We start from the raw sequence: 19649 nt of genomic DNA, 5'->3' as shown, positions 1-19649 counted from the left end.
TGGTGTGGGGACTTGCCCTTTGTTTGCCCAATGCAATCTCAGTTAAGACTTCAAAGACTTGCATGAATTCCAATTACAAATAATATGATAAATGCCAATGAGGAAAGCCTGTTTTACTCCAGGCTGTTCCATTTGCTCACCAAGTGACCTCTGACAATTCATTTAGCTTCTGTGCTTCACTATTAAACCTAGATAATAATTAGAATTAAGATTTGCCAAAGGCAATGAAAACTAAAGATGCAAAGGAAGTGTGAAGTAGTATTTTATATAGTGCCCAAAATTGCAAAGAGAGTGAGTCTCAAGGAGTTCCATATACTATGGCACAAAGTGCACAAAGGGCTGTAAAAAGAGGGTGCAATGAACATGAAGCACTGAGCAGTCTCTGAGACAGTATTTAGAAAAGAAAAGGCCCATAAGAGGAGCATGAGTTGTGCTAAACCTTGACTAATGGCACAAAATATCCCAGATACAGAAGATGAGCATAGTTGGCAGCATAGGCTTTTCTTGCCAGGCATTTCCGTTTCTCTAAGAACATGTCTGTGCTGGTTTACAGACAGTTAGAAAGTATATATGTATATATATTTTTTTTTTTTACCTACAAACTTTTAAGGTTTATCTTCACTTAGCTTATGAGCAGCACATTGTGCGTATTTTAGGTTGGTACAACCAATCATCTATTTATCCATGGTTAAATTCCAGGACCCAAATCTTACTAAATGAATTCTGACTGAAAATAAACATATCTATTAATCTCCCTGTATATGTATGTATGTCTTTTCAGCCTAATAAATCCTGCTGCACAGCCTAATGTTACACAGCTCCTCAATGGCAGAGCAGTGCTTAGGCAAATTAATCAGAAGTAAATCATGGGGCATTCCCACCTGCTTTTAGTTCCCTTTTGCCTGCCTGAAGACCTCAAAACCCCATGTCCTGGTTTCTTTAATCAGAAAACTTGGGGTTTTTCCCCCATTTCTTATTATGGCCCTAAAAATAATCAACCTCACTAAGATGTAGTAACTTTTCACTCAAAAAAAACCCAAACCACAAAACAAACCCAAAACCAAGAAAAGCCCAAACACTACTAAGGGTTAAATGTAAATCCACCTTCTTACTCCAGACTTTTGGTTGGCCACCTGGCAAAGAGCGCCTGCTTCACTCCATGGTGTTTCTCCATAGATTGACGTGCTCAAAATCAATGTGAGAGACAAGAGACAGAGCTCTTAAGTGTACATAAAAAAAACTTTTGCCTCCCTGAAGAACAGCTGCCTTCAGCAAATAGGAAAGGGTCTAACTTATATATTTTGTGCAGAGGGAATAGGCATTCTAGAACCAAGCAGATAGATTTGATTTTGAAATATTTTAGACAAATCAATATAAATGCTTTAGTAATCCCCACAAGAACTGAAGGCATGGCAATGCACAGGCAGGAGCACAACGTATGTAACAGGTAGCCAGCCTAAGCATGAAGCTTTCTACCCAGGATGGAGCAAAGAGAGAGGAAAAGGAACAAAAGCATGGGAAAACCAGCCACAGATAAAAATACTACTTCATGCAAATTTGCATCCACCTTGACTCTCTTTGCAGAGCTGTGAAATATTAATAAAATACTGTGTTTCAGCCTTAGAGCTTTGCCCTTGCCAGAGCAGCTGGTTCACCTCTGTCCCTTAAAGAAGGAGCCTTTAGGGATTCCCATGTGTCAGGATAAAGTGGGAATACCACCCTTTGCCCTGAACAGAGGTGTCCTCACTGGTGTCCTCTCAGCTGGCTCAATTTTCTTAGTTACTCCACTCCCAAAAAGTGGTTTAGCCCCACTTCACCATCCTAAAGCAACCATCAGGCCCTGGAACCTCATGGCAAAGATTATCAAAACTATTAGTTCTCTTTCAAAAGATTTATATTTAAAGTTGAGGGCAACTGAGTGATGCTAGAAAGGTGACATGCCCCCTTCCTTGCCTTGCAAACTGGGAGGAAAGATTCCTTTGTTCATAATTATTATTCGCTTAAATTTTTCCTTCATATCATAAATTGTCTATAGCTTGATATGTTAGCTGGGGTCCTAAGGCAAAAGCACTTACAGGAAATTGTGAACAAAACAAGATTTCAGACTGATTCCCAGTCATTTATGCAGATAAAGCATTGTGTACCAGGTATGCAACACAGCAAGTTGTATTGTACTTAAGTGTGTCCTGAGATACATAAGTGATCCCTGTTCCTGGTATTACAATAAGATTTTAATTAAGAATACCTTTTATGTATTAAAAAACCTCTTTCTAATTTACAAGCTGGGATGTCAAGTGACAGTTACGCCAGAAAGCTCCTAGATGGTGGCTTTTTGAAAGTTGCATCCATGTGAATCCTAATTTCCCTCTCCTCCTTTAACATAATATTTCTGTCATATTAATTTCTTCTTTCTAGAGTTTATAAACCCATTTTTAAATCCACGTGTCTGGCTCATTCATAAAAATCTTGACAAACTGACAGCCCCCATTTCCTACAATTCTTTGGTAGTCTTGTGTTAAAGTTACGTCTCTCCTTTGTGTTAGGTTCTCAACTGGATAGAGCTATTTCTCATGTGCTTCCCCCTGCCCCCACTGGCAATCTTCACTTTAGTATTACCACATTAAAACAGCCTGGATGGAAACACCAGTTTCAGAGTACAGCCCACTGCAACCTTCCCTGTAAAACTGCCCTTTTGAACCTGGTCAAAAAGTTGGGTGGAAAAGGAAAAAAGAAAGAAAAGCAGGAAGCCAGCTCTGTGATGCTCCCTGGCTTCACTTTGAGTCAGTGGCAAGAAGACGTGGGTGGCATCTACCTGCCTTTAATTGCAACATGGTCAAACCCTGCAAAGAGACCTGAAACAAATCCAAATGCTCTGCTGAAATACGATGCAAGTGTTATCTGTAAAAACTAAAGTAAATATTAGATAACACAGAGCTCACTGCCTAGGAGTCAATCCTATTCAGAGATGATCAGACACATTCTTGGCTTTGAATTTATTGAGTTGTTCTCCTCATCCATAAATATTCCTTGAGAATAATGGCTGTATACTGACAAGTTTAATGCCCTATAAAGCATTTCAGAGGAATACTCTCATCTCTTCCCCACCAGACAAGCTGTCAGGTTTGGGAAATGAAAATAAAATCCTGCTTCCTGACAGCAAATGGTGCTACTGGTGTTCCCTTGAACTCCTTGAAGGGGAAAAAAACCCTGAAAATGTAAATAAAAGAATGTTTGATCAACTCATGATCTAACTGAAATGTGGTTAATGAAGTATATCAAGTTCTTTTTGACGCATGAAGCGTTCAAGTGAATCCTGCCTGCAGGGTGTAATACGTATTTAGCACACAATGTGAAGGTCCAATAGGTAACAAACACAAACAGCATGCAAAACAGTTTCATTACTTGCAGGAGTTATGCATGCAGCAAAGTTTGTTTTGCAACTAATTAAGACTTCATGCAAAAAGGGTGTCACATCCTCCAGGCAATTTGACTATGTGTATAAAAGCATTTGCTACCTAGAACTCTTCTAATCACTTTTCTTAAACTCTTCTCCTTGGTGATCCAGGTAAGTCAATTTTTAATCAATTACTTATTGCTATCTAAATATTGTCCAATGATAGGTGAAACTTAGGAAACAGCAAGGGGGTATTCAGCCAGAAATAGCCTTTTTATTGTCCTTTAGTGTTTTACACTTCAGAGGTGAAAGATGGCATTTGCAAACTACGTTAGCGTTCAGGACAGCAGTTCATTTAAACCATGTATAGCATATGGGACACCCTCAGAACTCTAAAGAGTCTCAATTGAAGACTTGCATACATCCTTTTCATATTATAAAGACTAGATTTCATTAAAGAAGTTATTGATGAAAAAATATGCCATTGAAGAAATATAATCTTTGTATTCTTTTATATACAATTTTTATGTCTCCTCACTCTCAGCTGTCTCCAAGGAAGCTTCTTTTAACATCTGGAGAACTTGTCATAAATAATTTCAAAATCCTACAAAGCCTGTAACTTTTTTTTTCTGACTAAAAGGCCATTTTTCTGCTGGTTTTGTTTGAAACATATTTATAGTGTTGAGTTTTAAATCTAGAAGGAGCATACAAGTGCTCCTTTTCACCCCTTCTCAGGGATACTAGGTTGAGCTGAAAGACCTCTACCCTTAGACTGATCTGTAGTAAGAATTCTTTTTCCAAAGGCAAAACCAGTCATTTCAGATCCAGCTCTTTAGCTGGTATTGTTGTTGCCTTTTTCTTACCTTCAAGTCAAAGGCATAAGGTCAATTGGGAAAAGCTGAAGATGCAGCCCTCAGGGTTGGAGAAGGCAGCTATAGTGTGTACTAAAACAAGATGTTTAGACACATGAAACCACCTTTGAATTTTGTCTCCTGGGGTAATTGTGGGGACTCATTTGGGAAATCAGTTCAGGAAAATTTTTTATGCCAGCCCTTAGTCTCTTCTACATCAGTTTCCCAAAGATAAAGTGAAGGAAATTATCCCTTCTCCCTCACTCTGTCTGTTACTGAATTGTGCCTCATTAGTGTGGGCACAATTCAGGGCAAGGACATCTTGTTAATCTGTAATTATACAATGCCCAGGAAAATCTGGCCTTCATACCAGGTGTAGTTTTAAACAGCTGTGTGATTTCAAATATAAGATACTGTAATTTAGATGGTACATAATGTGTCTAATAAAAGATGGGTGGATCTCCATCCCAGATCATACTGCTCCACTTCTAATCAGGTGAGATGAGGCAAGTGGCTTCACCCCCTATGTTTTGGTTTGCCAGAGCAGTGAGGATTAAAATTGAAGTTTAAAAATTGGAGTTGAGTTTGGGTTGTGGCTTTCAGTACAGTTTGAATTGGTAATAGGAGTAAGAGAAGAAGAATAGACAAGCAATAGCAGAAGAGTGTTTCAGGATGAAAACAGTGGTGATCTGGAAAACATCATCATATATTGAAACAATGCCGTTCAAAAGGGTTATTTAGGAAGGAGATTTAGTGGGTGGAAAAAGGAAACTGGACAAACGTAACTATCACATGAACTGAGCAACTTCCCCTTTTCCCATCAACCATGACATCCAGCATGCAAATCTGTCTTCCCAAAATCTTGATGTCTCATACATAAACTTTTTGCTAGACTAACAACTGCCTTTTCTCCTCTCCCCTTCTTGTGTTACAGGGGTGGATCTGTCCCATGTCTCCCTACGAGTGCTGCCTGCCACCTGGGCTGGTATGCCCTGAGCCATTTGCCCTCACCTCCAATGAGACCTATGTCATAAAATACCCTGATACAATAATGGACATAGTGGAGCCTGACCTGCCAGTGTATTCCGTGATATATCCCGGCCCAACTCTCACCACTTTTCCTCAGCAAACCATAGTGGGATCTACTGCATTGTTCGATGTCAGAAACTTGCTTGGTTCCAGGGGATTTAATGGGTTTAGGGGTATGTGTGGTTCTGGGACAGTATGTAACTCATTTTATGATATAGGAAACTTTAATCCTTCTTTTCCTCACTTGTCCATACCCTTTTGTTATAGAACTTGCAGACCAACCTAAATCCTGCATGGATATCTGTGGATAAAGTGAAAAGCAGTACTGAACAATAAGAAAGATCACGACTAAGTTTATGGATAATGGATTATAGAAGTGCTGAGTTCCTACAGTTCCCAGTAGAGTCAATAAAGCATTGGCTTCCGGGCACTAGACCTGCATGAGGACTTGAATTTCCAAACTTCAAGAAACTGATTTTTCACTATTGATCTTATTCAAAATTAGAATGAAATAATAAAATAAATTAAAAAAAAATAGAAAATAGAATGCTCCAAGAAATGAGATTTAAAAAAAAAAAAAGGCAAAAACATTTTTGGTTTGAGAAAAATGTATTTCAATAAATTCAATTTTTTATGCCAACATTGACTTTCTATTAGCAATTTGTCCTGAAATGAAAACCACCAAATATTTCAAAATTAGATGACTAAAAATCTTGGGTTCCAAAATCAATTTTACCAAAATACACATTCATTTGTATATTTTGTGGAACCAGCATTTGCAATTAAAAAAAAAAAAAATCAGTGCTACTTGGCATTTCTTAAGACAAGGCATTTTGCAAGCCTTTCTTGTGCTTTATTTCTGCTTAGAGCCATGATGCAATGGTTTTCCATCTTATTTTTCTGCCTATACCTCATTTGATGCAAGCCAGGGCAAAAACAAATTCCAACTTCAAGCAATTGTAATAATAGGTATCTTCATAAAATAACTCAGCAAAGAAGAACATTCTGTGTAAAATCATGGAACTGGAGATTCATTGTAGACCCTCATGAAGTCCTGGAACTCTTCTGATTATATCCTATCCATCTCATTTTGCACATGTATATTCAGCTTCTCATTCCCATTAAATATTGCCATGCAGCATACACTTCTGGGGTTTCCTTTTGCTCTACATTTTATTTTTGAACCTTTGTGAGTACCACTATAAGAGGTGTTGTCACCTTCCTGAGACTCAATACTTATATCAGCATTAACTAAGTCACCACTCAATATTTATAAGCTTTTGCATGTTCTGAGACCTCAGCCAAACTGCAGAGAAGAAAGATGCTGCTGGCTCTGGAGGGTGCTTCGCCCTACTCAGTGGCGGGCCAGTACACCTCTGAAGCAGGTCACAGAAAGCTGGCAGACTCTGCAGCACAGAGCACTGCGAAACCTCCTCCCCACTCCTTCCCAGGCTCTTAAAGATGAAGAGATTTTAATTAATTGAAATATTAGGAGGAATTTCCCAGCCTATTTAAACAAGCGTGTAGATGAGGCCCTTAGTGACATGGTTCAGTGATGGACTTGACAGTGCTGCAGTAATGGTTGGACTTGATGATCTTAAATGTCTTTTTCAAACCAGTTATTTCTATGATTCTGTTCAAATAGAACAAATATTGACCAAATATGAACAGGCAGCAGCAGGGCACTATAACCCTTTCTCTGGGTCATTTCTTCGGGAGAATTTGTGCAAAAAAGGATCTGTAATGTGGATACATGCAAATTCATAGCACAAAGAATATATACTGGCCAGCATACAGTAATAGTTGGGACTAATGAGTTATTAGGCTGAGCATTAGACCTTTTCATCATTGTAATTCCCAGGGGACAGTTTCTAACAGCCTTTCCCATCGCCTAGGGTATTTTCTCCATATTAGTCTACTCAAGTTATTGGAGCCTGCAAATTAAACCTGCCACTTCTTTTCCCATAAATCAGACTCAACTCAGGTGGCTCCTATTCGATCCTTTCAGTAATAACAAATATAGTTTTCAAAATACTTCATAAGCATTAATTATATTTGTACACATGCGGAGCATTGCGAAACTAAGCCTCTGCCTTCAGATTTAGACAACCAAGGTGTTTGTTGAGCAACACCTTCAATTTAGAAATACACGCATGAGCTTATTTTTTTTTTTAGTTTTAAAGAAATCACCCCAATGCTTTGTTCTAAAGGTCATGGGACAAATCCCAAGGGAGTGGAAATCAGACATCTTGCCTTCCTTCAGCAATGAAGTATGCACTATGCTCAGTTTGCTCAGCTCAGAATCATAGACTCAACCAGGTTGAAAAAACCTTTAAGCTCACCGAGTGCCACCGTTCTTCCAGCACTGTCAAGGCCACCACTAAACCATGTCACTGAGGGCCTCATCTACACAGTGTGTGAAGATTTCCAGGGACAATGACTCCACCACTGCCCTGGGCAGCCTGTTCCAATGCCTTTCAGTGAAGGAATTGTTCCTAATATCCATCCTAAACCTCCCCTGGTGCAGCTTGAGGTTGTTATTCATGTCTTTTGAATATCAGTGCCCTGTAACAGTCTAGCCCCATGAATGGGTCTCCAGCTGTGGTGAATTTAATAGCAGATCAGCAAGCCAAACGCTAATAGCTACCATCCACCACTAAAGTTACACCAGTGTTTACCACCACCACACTTGTCCTAAAGATTTAGGTGCTTGTTGCAGTGTCATGATGGAGGACCCCTGCTCATTTGGATGTAGATTATGTCTGTCTTTTCTTTCTCCTTCCCTAAGGTTCTGTGTAAAACCTGTGCTGGTCAACATAACCATGAATTACCCGACATACATGTGCCACGTGTAATTTTGCTGTGAATACACTCCACTGCTATGTGGCTCAGGCCTTTGGGCAATAGACATGCTATAAAGGAGGGCAGGCACGTGCAGCAGTGATGGAAAGCTCCACATGGCTGTAATCTACAGGAAGGGGAAGGATTACAGGGTCCCAGACTGTGTACTAGAAGTCTGGTTTCCCTACAGCCTGGGTTCCTTACAGCCTGGGTTTTGATTTAATCAGATTTATACTCCCAGCTACCTCTAACATGTGGAATGCCTCTCTGAGGGTCAGCCAGGGCAAAGTCATTTACTCGGAAATCTCCAAGTGTCCTCAAGGAAAGAGTTTCGAAATACTTCGTAAGTGCTTTGTATTGATTTACATTGGCAAAGTGCTTATTATAAAGTTAATATCATGTAACTCCATTTGGATGTCCTGGAATCAGATCTTTACTATAAAGTAGCTCTTCATTTAGATCTGATAAGCCTTGAATGTGCAAAGGGATTGTTCATCATCTCAAAAACTTTCCCATGTGCAGACTCCCCATTCCCTATTGTCCACATCATCCCTCTCTTTCCCTCTCTAGTTTCAGAGAGCTTCTCCTATGTGCAGGATCAGGATAGAGTGTTCTTAAATTCTCGTCATTTCTTGCTCATTTTCTAAATTCATATCTTTTACATTGTTGGGCTGTTCAGCCTGGAGAAGACTGCATGGAGATCTCACAGCAGTCTTCCAATACCTGAAGGGGGCCTAAAAGGATGCCAGACAAAGACCCTTCATCAGGGATTGTAGTGATAGGACAAGGGGTAATGGGTTTAAACTTAAAGAGGGGAAGTCCAGGTTAGATATAAGGAAGAAGTTCTTTACTGTGAGGGTGATGAGGCACTGGAACAGGTTGCCCAGGGAAGTGGTAAGTGCTCCATCCCTGACAGTGCTCAAGGCCAGGCTGGACAGAGCCTTGGGCGACATGGTCTAGTGTGAGGCATCCTTGCCCATGGCAGGGTGTTGGAACTAGATGATCTGAAGGTCCTTTCCAACCCAAACCATTCCATGATTTTATGATTCTGCGTTTGTTCATACCAAGTTTTTGGTCTGCCCTCTCAAGGAACCTTCCAGCAATAACACCTACCTACAGTTATATATAGAAGAAAAGTTCAAAATCCTGATCTCAAACATGTTTCTGCCTTTCCCACACAAAAGATTGGAGCAAATAAAGAGGATGAATCAAAACTTTTCTTGTCAGACTCCTTACATTCAAATATCAAGTAATAACATCACTTTAAATTACACATAAAATCTTCATTCTTGATACATTGTTAATACAGTCATCATTAGTTCTATACCTTGACCTGTAAGTACTTCAATTCCCATTAAAATTCAGACCCCCGGGGCAGATATGTGAGAGCAGAGGTCTGTGCTGGACAGCATTTCTCACCCTCTAACCAGCAGAAGCCTGAGGTCTGCCAGGGAGGACACAGGATGAATCACATCAGATTTAGCTGCTACACCCACAGATTGCTAAAAATACTTCATTCATTCTCCTGCACGATTTGTTTACATTCCTGTGGTTTTTTCCTGATTAAATAACTTCAAATTTCCATGCCATAAATTGTCCTTAAAATTTGAGATGAATGAATGTGTGGGATTCCCCTGCAGGGTTAAAATTCACTTGTTAAGTATATCCTGTTGACGGCTGAGCACAAATACTTTCAAAGAACTTTGTGAAGGCTGTACAACATCTTCTACAGGCACCACACTATGGTATTAGAAATCACCAGTGTTTCAGCAAGCTCTGATACCACACAACTCAAAACTATCCTTTCTTCTTATACATCAAGACTGATTCTGTATGTTGGCTACGCATTAAGAAATAACTGTGCTTTAAGTCAACATCTAAAATCTGCACACTGTATTTTAGATAACATGATTGAAAATGACAGATTTTAAAGCTTAATAAAGCAAACCTGTGCCAGATGAAGATCTAATTCTGCATTTCTAACATTTTCTTATGTCTGCCATCCAACCTCTCATTTAAAGCAGGATCAGCTCTGAATTCAGACCATAATGCTGAGGGTTCCCTTCATGGGCAATTTTTTCCTCCTGTTTATATAGAATAACGGAATGATTTGGGTTGGAAAGGACTTTAAGATTATCTAGTTCCAACACCCCACCATGGGAAGGGACTCTTCACACTAGACCATGTCGCCCAAGGCTCTGTCCAACCTAGCCTTGAACACTGTCAGGGATGGGGCAGCCACAGCTTCTCTGGGCAACCTGTTCCAGTGCCTCACCACTCTCACAGTAAAGAACTTCTTCCTTTTAACTAACCTGGACTTGCCCAGATTTATCAATCTGAACCCCTCTTGTTTCAGTTTATTATTTATTGTTATCTCCATTCATTCCCCTGCCATACATCTTCTCAAATGGCCCAGCTTTATCTTCTCTTTAACTTGTGCTCACCTGGAATGACAGTTCAGCCTTTAACTTTTGTGCCGTCCATTTCTGATCTATAAATGGTGACAACAGCTCCTTCCTCATTTCTTGTCAGACTGATGTTCTGAGATCTGATCCAATTCAGGGAACATCCCTTATGTTGCTATTTCATAGCCAACACAATGTAGCCTTCATTTTAATTGTGACATTACAGGTAACATAAAGCTGATTTATACAGTTATAACCCAGCCTGGTTTGCTCCTTATCTATCTCTAGGAAACCAGCCAGCATCTTCAGCATCCATAATTATATGCATATTGACAAAAGATAACAATTCTCTGAAGGCAAGGGCTTACACACAACAGAAGGAAAACAGTTTGCTACCTCCTGCCTAATGCCATACAATGAAGAGTTGAGGTGGGTGCTTGGGAAGTGAGTAATTAAAAAAAAAAAAACAACCTCAAGACTTAAAAGGAAAGTGAGGCAGGTTGTGTAATGTCATCTGGGGCAACCAGAGGGAGCTGTGGAGACCAAATCTTACAGAGCTAACTCAGCATCTTGTGACTTTTCATCTGCATGACTCGGGTTTCCACCTATAAACCAAGAAACAGGATTAACAATAGATAAAAATCATGCTGTGATCAGGGAGAGCATACAACATAGGTATACTCCAAATAGATCTTACAACATCTAAATAATTTCAGTTGCTTTCTTGCCCTGAACAAGCTAGCATCCTGATTTTCTTGTATTACAATACATTTCACTACTGTTCTCATAAGCACATAGTGAGGGTGGTGTCTGCCTTCTGCCCTACATTATGACCTTCCCTTCTGTGCGCCTTCAAAATTTCTTTCTTCTAAGTTTATTATGCCAAATGATAAGGTTTTTGACAGTTTTGCCATTTTTCAGTATACAAGATTTAGTTTTATCCCAGCTAGAAGTGAGGAAAAAAAGTTAAAGTCCTGGGTCTCCAACTGTATTTTGGGTTTTTTTGCTGGTCTGCTAAGCCCCAGGTACCTGTGGTAAAGACAAAGCTGGGGTGCGTCCCAGCCCTCCACACTTGTGAGGATCTGAGAAGGCTGGAAAGCCTTCCAGAAGCCAGCCAGCAATTGCACACATCATGAAGCCATCATACAAGAAAGTTTTACCCACAAAATGTTATCAAAAGACCTTCAGAAAAGCCTCTGTTCTCTTAAAATGGCAAATATGCTGGAGAAGACCATCCTTCATCCTCTTATGTACCCAGTCCACGAATTACTTTTTTTCTAGTAGCTGTAGTTCTGTTAAATCATGCTCCTTCTGCCATAAATTAGGATTTATGAGGTGTTTCTGGAAACACCCTGCATAATTAAACACCATGGGAATGTTTTGAGGACTGAAAGTGTTTCACAAACATTTATTAATGCATTGCCTATGCAAATAGTTATATTATCATAATAGCTGTAGGTGACGCCTAGTGTTGGGCAATAGTATCACCTTAAAGGAGATTTATCAAGGTCATTTCTGGCATTGTCCTAATTAGGCTGTGATTCACTGCCTCAAATTTTGGCTTATTCAACTTTCTCTTGCAGTTTGCATAAAATCAGAAAGCCAAAGCTTCCGATAGTGCAAGAACTGGTGGATCTATACGCTACTACATAACTATTGCTACCAATCTGTACCTATATTTCAGTTCACACTTGTCTAATGGGCAGAATTCTTGCTGATATAGTATGTGTTCAGATGACGTAAGCAAGTAGAGCGTCTTTGAAGTGAAGAGAATGAATGTTGCAGACCTGCATCAGCAGAGCATGCATCCCCAAGCCTTTTCCTTTGATTACTTCTTCATTAGCAAATGCTCCTGACTCAGCTTTACAAACAAAACTTCTGTGCTCTGAAGTTCAACTGGTTTGACCACATAAACCGTATCTTAGCTAGGCAACAGCCATTATTACTGCTGTCCCTGTCTTACACAAGGATATAATTTTCTAAAACAATTTAAAATTAATAGGCACCAACAATATTAACATTCTATATTGTGGTGTATGCAGTCTGCATTATTCTCTGCACTTTATTGACTTTATTACATTTCTTGGTCACTCTATGGCAGTTAGTACTAAACAGAGCACTAGACACAAACTGCAGGGGGAGTAGAAGAAGCGGAGAAGAGAAAATTTTGCGTAGGATTGCTACATTATGGGAGAATTCTGAAAACTGAATTAGTTTGTAGTCAAGGGATTTTATCTTAATATGACAGCAAGGATTCAGCTCCAAGTTGTGCCATGGATCTCCTAAATGCCACAGAGTTCAAGTGAGAGAAGAACCCCGAGTGCTTTGCTAGAATCCTTTAATAGGGGTGACTTTCATACTTGCTGTATGTGCATAAATACAGATGTTTTGAACTGAGAGTTTCGATGTGAACCTTGGAGGGGAGATGTCAGGCCTTGAGCAACCTGGTCTAGTGGGAGGTGTCCCTGTCCATGGCAGGGGTTGTAAATGGATGATCTTAAGTCCTTTCTGACCCAAACCATTCTATGATTCTAAGATTCTGTATCTTCCAGCGAGGAATTACCAAAAACTTAGAACCAAGAAGCACTGATAACTTAGGGAGGGGAAGAAAAATAATCTGGACTGTATTTTTAGCTACACTGTGAGCTCCTTTGACATATGACATTCATTCTACCTTGTTAGGATCAAACCATGAAAATCTGAGGCCAGCTCTGCCACAGCACGTAGCAACAGGCTGAACATTACCCCATCTGCTACTGATTGACTCACCTCCGCCCCTCTGCACATGGTGATGGGAGGCTCCCATGCACACAGTGGCTCCCTCCAGTGGCAGAGGCTACTGGGAGGAACTTGTCTAAGTGCTCATGCAGTACACCCATATTCCCAGAAATCCCTTCACCACACTCACTCTTCCCACTGGAAGGAAGTTTCATGCACCAAAATGCCAAACACATTTAAATTAATTAAATCCATCAGCATCATGGTGTTTATGACACAATGCATTTATGACATTAATTATTCTTATTTTATATGGAGCCCATAAAGATCCCCTGGGCTGTGGAGCTTATCAGGAATATTCTGAAGACATCAGGAAATGAGATTCCAAAAGAAGTTCACAAACATCTGTTACTATGGCATACATGAAAATTATTTTAATAGCAATAATATCCCAGTGGATTTAGACTGCTCTGACCTATGCGTCTGAAATATGAAAAACATTCAATCTACTCATTTTAAGCTTCATAATTGGAGATGGCTTCATCTTTATTTAAAAGATAAATCTGTGACAGTTTTGCTCTTTAAAGTTTTTGCACCAGATACTTCCCTGGCTAAAGAACACATCCGTAAACCTTATTAACATTATATCAGATGAAAAACAAGCTCTGTCTTTCTAGAGATTTATCTAAGCATGGAGATATTTACTAGATGTTAGCTTATATTTCCAATAAGGAAATCTTGTGTATGTTGCCACACTGTGCATTGCCATCTCCGAGGCTCCCCGTGTAGTTGTTTTTTTAGCAAAGATAAGTCACCAGAAGCCTATTAATCCTTACTGCATTTTTAATTCTTAATGAAATCAGTAGAGTAAAACCAGGAAATTTCAAGATTAAAAGAACTTGCAAGTTACCATCTGCATTTTGTGTTATTACCCAACTCAGCTTCAGATAATCATAAACAGTGAACAAAACAATTACTGCAACTACAGCAGTAATACATGCAACAGGGTTTGGTTCATAAGTAATTAAGGCCTTTATACAAAGGGTGTCTCAGCTCCTCCAGGCAATCTAAGAAAGGGTATAAATACTCTCTCCATGAAAGTTTTTTCTAACTGCTTCTCTTGACTTGTTCTCTCCGGTGCGCTGAGTAAGTCTGATTTGACAACTATAAAAACCTTGAGTTTCATTTTGCTTTATCATGAATTTTTTGTTAAAATTGGGACTAAATCCTGCATAAATATTCTGGCTCTCAGGGACATTAGTAAGCATCTTTCAGCAGAGGCTTTCTATACTAGATGAAAGATCCAAAAATAAAAGGGCTTCTCCAGACTGCTTTGGGCTGTTAATTTCATGGGGGAATTGGGAATTTTAGTCTTAGTCCTGAAATATTTTCAACAGAGCTCTGAGAACAAATTTTGCCTTTGTTTCGGCTTATCTGGTTTACAAGGGGGGTTGAGCAGCTGTTAGGTGGGTGATTTCACAGATAACTATTGAAGTAAAAATCCTTGTTCAAAGTTAGTTTTGTGTAGCTCTAGAAGTGCAGCGTTGCTGCTGTTCATAACCTAGCCATCCTTAGCCAAGTGGAGTCACAACAAGCTACACCAAGTGATTATTAGCTATTATCATTTAATGTAGCAGTGGGAATAAGCATTCATTTCTATTAAAACTCCACTAGTATTTCAATGTGTTTTAACTGAGATTAAATTAAGCAATTTTTAAGCTAAATTTGTGTTCAGCTTTTGGGGTAAAATGCTATGCATGTTTTTTGCCTTCTATTTTGTTTTTTCTCCCCAGAATGAAACATTTCAGGATAGATTTGCTTTGCTCTGAGTTGAGACAAGTAAACAGATCAAGGAGCTCAGCAGCAATTCCCCTGAGCCAACACTTTGCTAGAACCTGGTGCAAAATAGCACTGAGCTTCTGAAGTAAAGTTGTTTTCAGGATGTTTTTACTGTATGTTTGGCAATAAAGTAGCTTATTTATCAGAAAGTATTGCTGGCTACGTATTTTGGATCCTGTATTTTACCTCTCCATAGGTAAGACTGGCTGATTTCAGAGATTAGCTCCAAATTGCCCACTATCAGCCTTAGAAACTTCCTGCATTTTCTGTTAACTATTTCTAAGGAGAGCTGCAAGGCTGCCTGAAGCCTTACTTTTGTCTTCCAAATGTTCTCAAGGACAGGAGCACACAGGACTTAACTGGGAGTAAAATAATACTTTTTCCTTATTCATCATAATAAGGCATCTTTGATTTACAAGCTTAAAATACAATGCAATGCTATACAATGGAGAACTAGTTTCTATGTGAAGAGTTAACCTAGAAAAATAAATAAACAGTATGAAATGTGTTTAACCTTAACTGAAGCTGAAGTTTTCTTATTTGGGCTGACAATATTTTAAGTTATGTGTCCATATATTTTTATGGACAGTATTTTTACCAGTATTTTTAAGCCCCCAGTTATTCTTACCTTACATTTTTCTGTGTTTTAGTGGAACACTTTAGCACCTGAAAAGAACAGGAATCTGCAAGGAAAATCATGTAGGAAATTAAACAGGCTGCTAAAGAGATGATTCAACACCCAAAGTTATTAAAAAACCCGGATCTTTTTCGCCTTGCTCCCTTATGCTCCATCTACAAAACACAGGCTGAGAAGCTGTGTGGGAGGAAAAGAAATGCTGTGGGAACTAGTTCAAACTTGTCTCTGGGAAACATTACAAAGGGCTGGGAGGTTTTAGAGCAGATGTCAGTTTTGGAGACGGCACACAAAGAAAAGGGAGGGGTTTTGCTCTCCCAGAGCAAAAGAAAGAAAGAGGGCAAGCTTGAAGTAGCTTAGAAAGGCCAAACAGATACAAGCTAAGTGAAAGGTGGTGGATAGCGTGAAAGGAACTTAACTACTGTCTTTAGACAAATTATCTCTGTCTAAAGATCTCTCGGAACTACTCTTTGAAGTGTCAATAACCAAGTGCATAGATTTTTATTGCTTTTACTAATTGTGCAAATAAATTGCAGGCTTTCTCTTACCACGGCCAGGCAATGGCTTCTGAGCAGCTGGCATGCACCAACCCCTGCGATGCCAAGTGTCCCCAACCCCTGGCCACCAGCAGCAACGAGCCCTGCGTCGTGGCCTGTGGTGACTCCAGGGTGATCATATACCCACCCCCCGTCGTTGTCACCTTCCCAGGGCCCATCCTCACCACCTACCCGCAGCAAACCGTCGTGGGAGCCTCGGAGCCCTCAGAGGTGGCCCTAGCAGAGGCTCCCACCGCAGCACCTCTGCCAGCGGAGACGATGGGGAGGCTGGAGGCAGCAACTGAGAAAGTTGCACCCCAAGTCATCGCCCGACCTGAGCCACGGTGTGCCCCAAAATACTCCTACACCTATTCTTCCCAATGGACACATCCATGCAATTCGTACCGCTCTGGGAAGCGGTGGACATACTGAGGTGTGCACAGAGTGGTTTAAAGAAGCAGCAAAGGAAAATCAAGATGCAAACTGGGGGTGGAGCTGATGGGCACCAGCCCCAGTGTTGGGTGGTGTCTGGCTGCAAATGAGAGCTGCGAATGCTCAGCACCCGTGAAAGGCAGGTTCATGTGTGCATTTTCTCATTTTGCCTTTAGTTTAGATCTGTTATTCTCTGTTATTCTAAAGATGACTTTAGTCATCTGCTTACATTGTGCTTTGTCTTATTTCAGTTATATTATTGACACTGAACTTAGAGCGGTGACTTAGAATGCTAGAAATTGCACACAGCAACTGTGCCAAGGAAGAAAACCCATTTTTTATAGACTGCATCACTTTGACCCTGGTGATTACAGAACCTCACTGATCCCTTGGAAAGATGGTGTTTAAATTCTGTACAATTTTGCTCCAGAATTGTAGAAAAGCTGTCATTTTCCAAATAAATTTTCTGTACCAAAGTCTGCCTGCTAGTTTTCATTATCACATAATTATTTCCTTCTTCTTTTACTTATCGATTGAGTATATAGTAAATTTATCCTCGATCATAGGTTTTCCATGTTTATTCTTCAAGTGCAAAGGTTACAAAATCTCAGGAATACTTTTCTACATAATGCCATTAGATACGTGCTGATCATTTGACACTTCCCCAGGACCAGCCCGAGTCTCTGGAAGTTGCCACTTGCAATAGCAATCCCTGCAAGGCCTCAGGTAATGCTCCAGGTGCTAATTTGACACTTCCATCTCAGGACAGAGCAACTTTTCCAGCCTAAAGCAAGATGTGGATATTGCAGTGCAGCCAGAAGGGTGCAGAAATGCAGAGCCCACACATGTCCTCCTGACACATTCTGCAGAGCTTCCCTGAGGTCGCAGGGGGAAGGATGCCCTCAAGCTGCCCACAGATGACAGCACTCATGAATGCACCAGCCCCATTACATGGCGAATGCTCAATGCATCATGCCAAGCATCACGACTGGGTGGGAAGAGGGTGCGGAATAGGAACAGGAAAGGAATATTCCACTGGTTTAACTTTCATTCCTCTATAGACCAAAAAAAAAAAAGATTTCACCTTTGAAATCTGTCTTTTGTAATGAAGCTCATGATTTGCTAGGACATCCCTCCCTTGCAGTTCAAAACTCTTTTCTGAGAGAAATTCAGAGCTTCCACAAATGTGATAAGCAGATTAGTGTTGATGTAATATTTCACATCATCGCTCTAGAATTATTGCTCACATTATTGATCTCGAAATAGTAACAGCAAAGTGAAGAATAAATTCAGACAAAACCTAATTCTTCACGGCTTAAGGGCTCATTCATGCGGGTGGAAAATGCAATGGAAAATGTGAGCAAGAAAAAAACAAACAAACAAATAAAAAAAAAAACAGAAACAATGCCTGGAAAAACAAAAATCCTGAAGCTGCAACAAGCATGTTGTGTCCAAGGTGTCCAAGCTTTGAATTCCAGAAGAGTTCAAGGGATGTCCTTCCTTAAGGCATTATGTGGAGATGTACCACAGGCTTTCCTGGAGCTCTATGTCATCTGCAGCTGGAGCCACCTGCGGATTAGCAGCTCCCACAGCTGGCACCAAAGGACATGAGGCCTCGGCCCCAGCCACCATATCCTCCACAGCTACCATAGCCTCCATAGCCACCATAGCCACCAAGGCCTCCATAGCCCCCATAGCCACTATAACCTCCATAGCCACCACGGCCTCCATAACTGCCACCGTAGCCCCCAGCAATGGCAGGGACTCCCGCTGAGCCCACAGCACTGTGCTGAGGGAAGGAGCTGAGGATGGGTCCAGGGAAGGTGACCACCGTGGCTGGGGGCTGGATCACCACTGTGGAGCTCTGGCACTGACGCACGCAGGGCTCGTTGGTGGTGTCAGCCACTGGGCACGGGGCGGCCACCCCACAGGAAGGGGCACACAGGCTGGAGCAGGACATCTTTCAGGCAGGTACGGAGTCCTGGAAAATGCACCAGGGATTAGGCAAGGGTGAGGACAAGAAACTCTGTCAAGGGAGGCAGGGAGAGATCTGCAAGAGGCTCTCAAGAGCTGCACTTACCTGGTTGATCAGGAGAGTCAAGAGCAGGAATCTGGATAGAGGCTGTGAGGCTTTCAGCTCTTTTATACATGCCCCAGAGTGCCTGGGGCATTGGCTAGGGGATGTGGGTAAAATCCACAAGGACTCATGGAGCCCAGTAGACAAACTTTATGACACATATAATCACATATAAACGCAAACTTTATGACACAAGTAACTCTTGGCCCTCTTTACTTGGGTCAGTGGTGTGTGAAGGGGCCCTGGAGTGCATACGCATGATGGGATATGAAACTGCATATTCCAGGATAGACAAGGTGCTGCTGCAGCTGACATTGCAGCATCAATAAACAGAGGTCTGTCATTAATCCGCCACTTTTCCTATGTGGAAGAGTCACAGGCATATTTCAGAAGATTGTGTGACCCACCATACAGTTCTGTGGCAGCAGTTCCATTGCTGAGTGAGCCAGCAGTGCCCAACGTGCCTGTGATTGTGGGGAGCGTGGCCATGTGAACTCTAGCACTCTGTGGGTACTCACCAGGTTCTCATTCTGCAGCCCTCAATGTCCACCTGAGAATTGAGTCCATCCATAGAGGGCTTAAAGAGGACCACCCCCACAGACATGCAGCTGAGGAAGCTGGGGGAGTCCTAATTCCCTTCCTGACCTAATGACCCTCCCTACGCTTCTCCCTCTCACATGTGACCCTGGTGCCAAATCGCACTGCTCCCCAAAAACATCACTGTTGAGCTCCCAGTGTGCCTTGGGACAAGCTTTTCCTTGCCCCACATAGGAAAGGCAGCTCCTACTCTTAGAATACCTATCAAGTAGTGATGCTTATTCACACCGTGACAAAAAAGATCAAAGAGATGAATATGGGATGCTCCTGTCTTGATGCCCCAAAACAGGAACTGG

At 41.0% G+C, this 19649-nt stretch overlaps 2 protein-coding genes and 1 long non-coding RNA gene across 3 annotated transcripts; 1 reads left to right on the top strand and 2 right to left on the bottom strand.

Moving 5' to 3' along the window:
* Window positions 1-8309: 8309 nt before the first annotated feature.
* LOC134170445 (uncharacterized) lies at window positions 8310-16509 on the bottom strand. Its single transcript, XR_009967271.1, has 3 exons — window positions 16440-16509; window positions 15706-15760; window positions 8310-8849 (listed from the first exon to the last, which is right to left on the bottom strand). It is a non-coding gene; the product is annotated as an uncharacterized LOC134170445 (long non-coding RNA).
* On the top strand, window positions 14270-17119 carry LOC134170444 (feather keratin 4-like). Its single transcript, XM_062631803.1, has 2 exons — window positions 14270-14384; window positions 16248-17119. The coding sequence occupies exon 2, from the start codon at window positions 16272-16274 to the stop codon at window positions 16677-16679; it is 408 nt and encodes a 135-aa protein (XP_062487787.1). The 5' UTR covers window positions 14270-14384; window positions 16248-16271; the 3' UTR covers window positions 16680-17119.
* A 1136-nt stretch (window positions 17120-18255) lies between these two features.
* On the bottom strand, window positions 18256-18639 carry LOC134170443 (claw keratin-like). The gene has a single exon (XM_062631802.1). The coding sequence runs from the start codon at window positions 18637-18639 to the stop codon at window positions 18256-18258; it is 384 nt and encodes a 127-aa protein (XP_062487786.1).
* Between the last annotated feature and the right edge of the window lie 1010 nt (window positions 18640-19649).

Source organism: Pezoporus occidentalis, unplaced genomic scaffold (assembly GCF_034315485.1).
Source record: "Pezoporus occidentalis ecotype Australia unplaced genomic scaffold, CSIRO_AGI_Poc_V1 ctg373, whole genome shotgun sequence".
NCBI classification, from domain to species: domain Eukaryota; kingdom Metazoa; phylum Chordata; class Aves; order Psittaciformes; family Psittacidae; genus Pezoporus; species Pezoporus occidentalis.
This window is presented reverse-complemented; position numbering and strand designations above follow the sequence as displayed.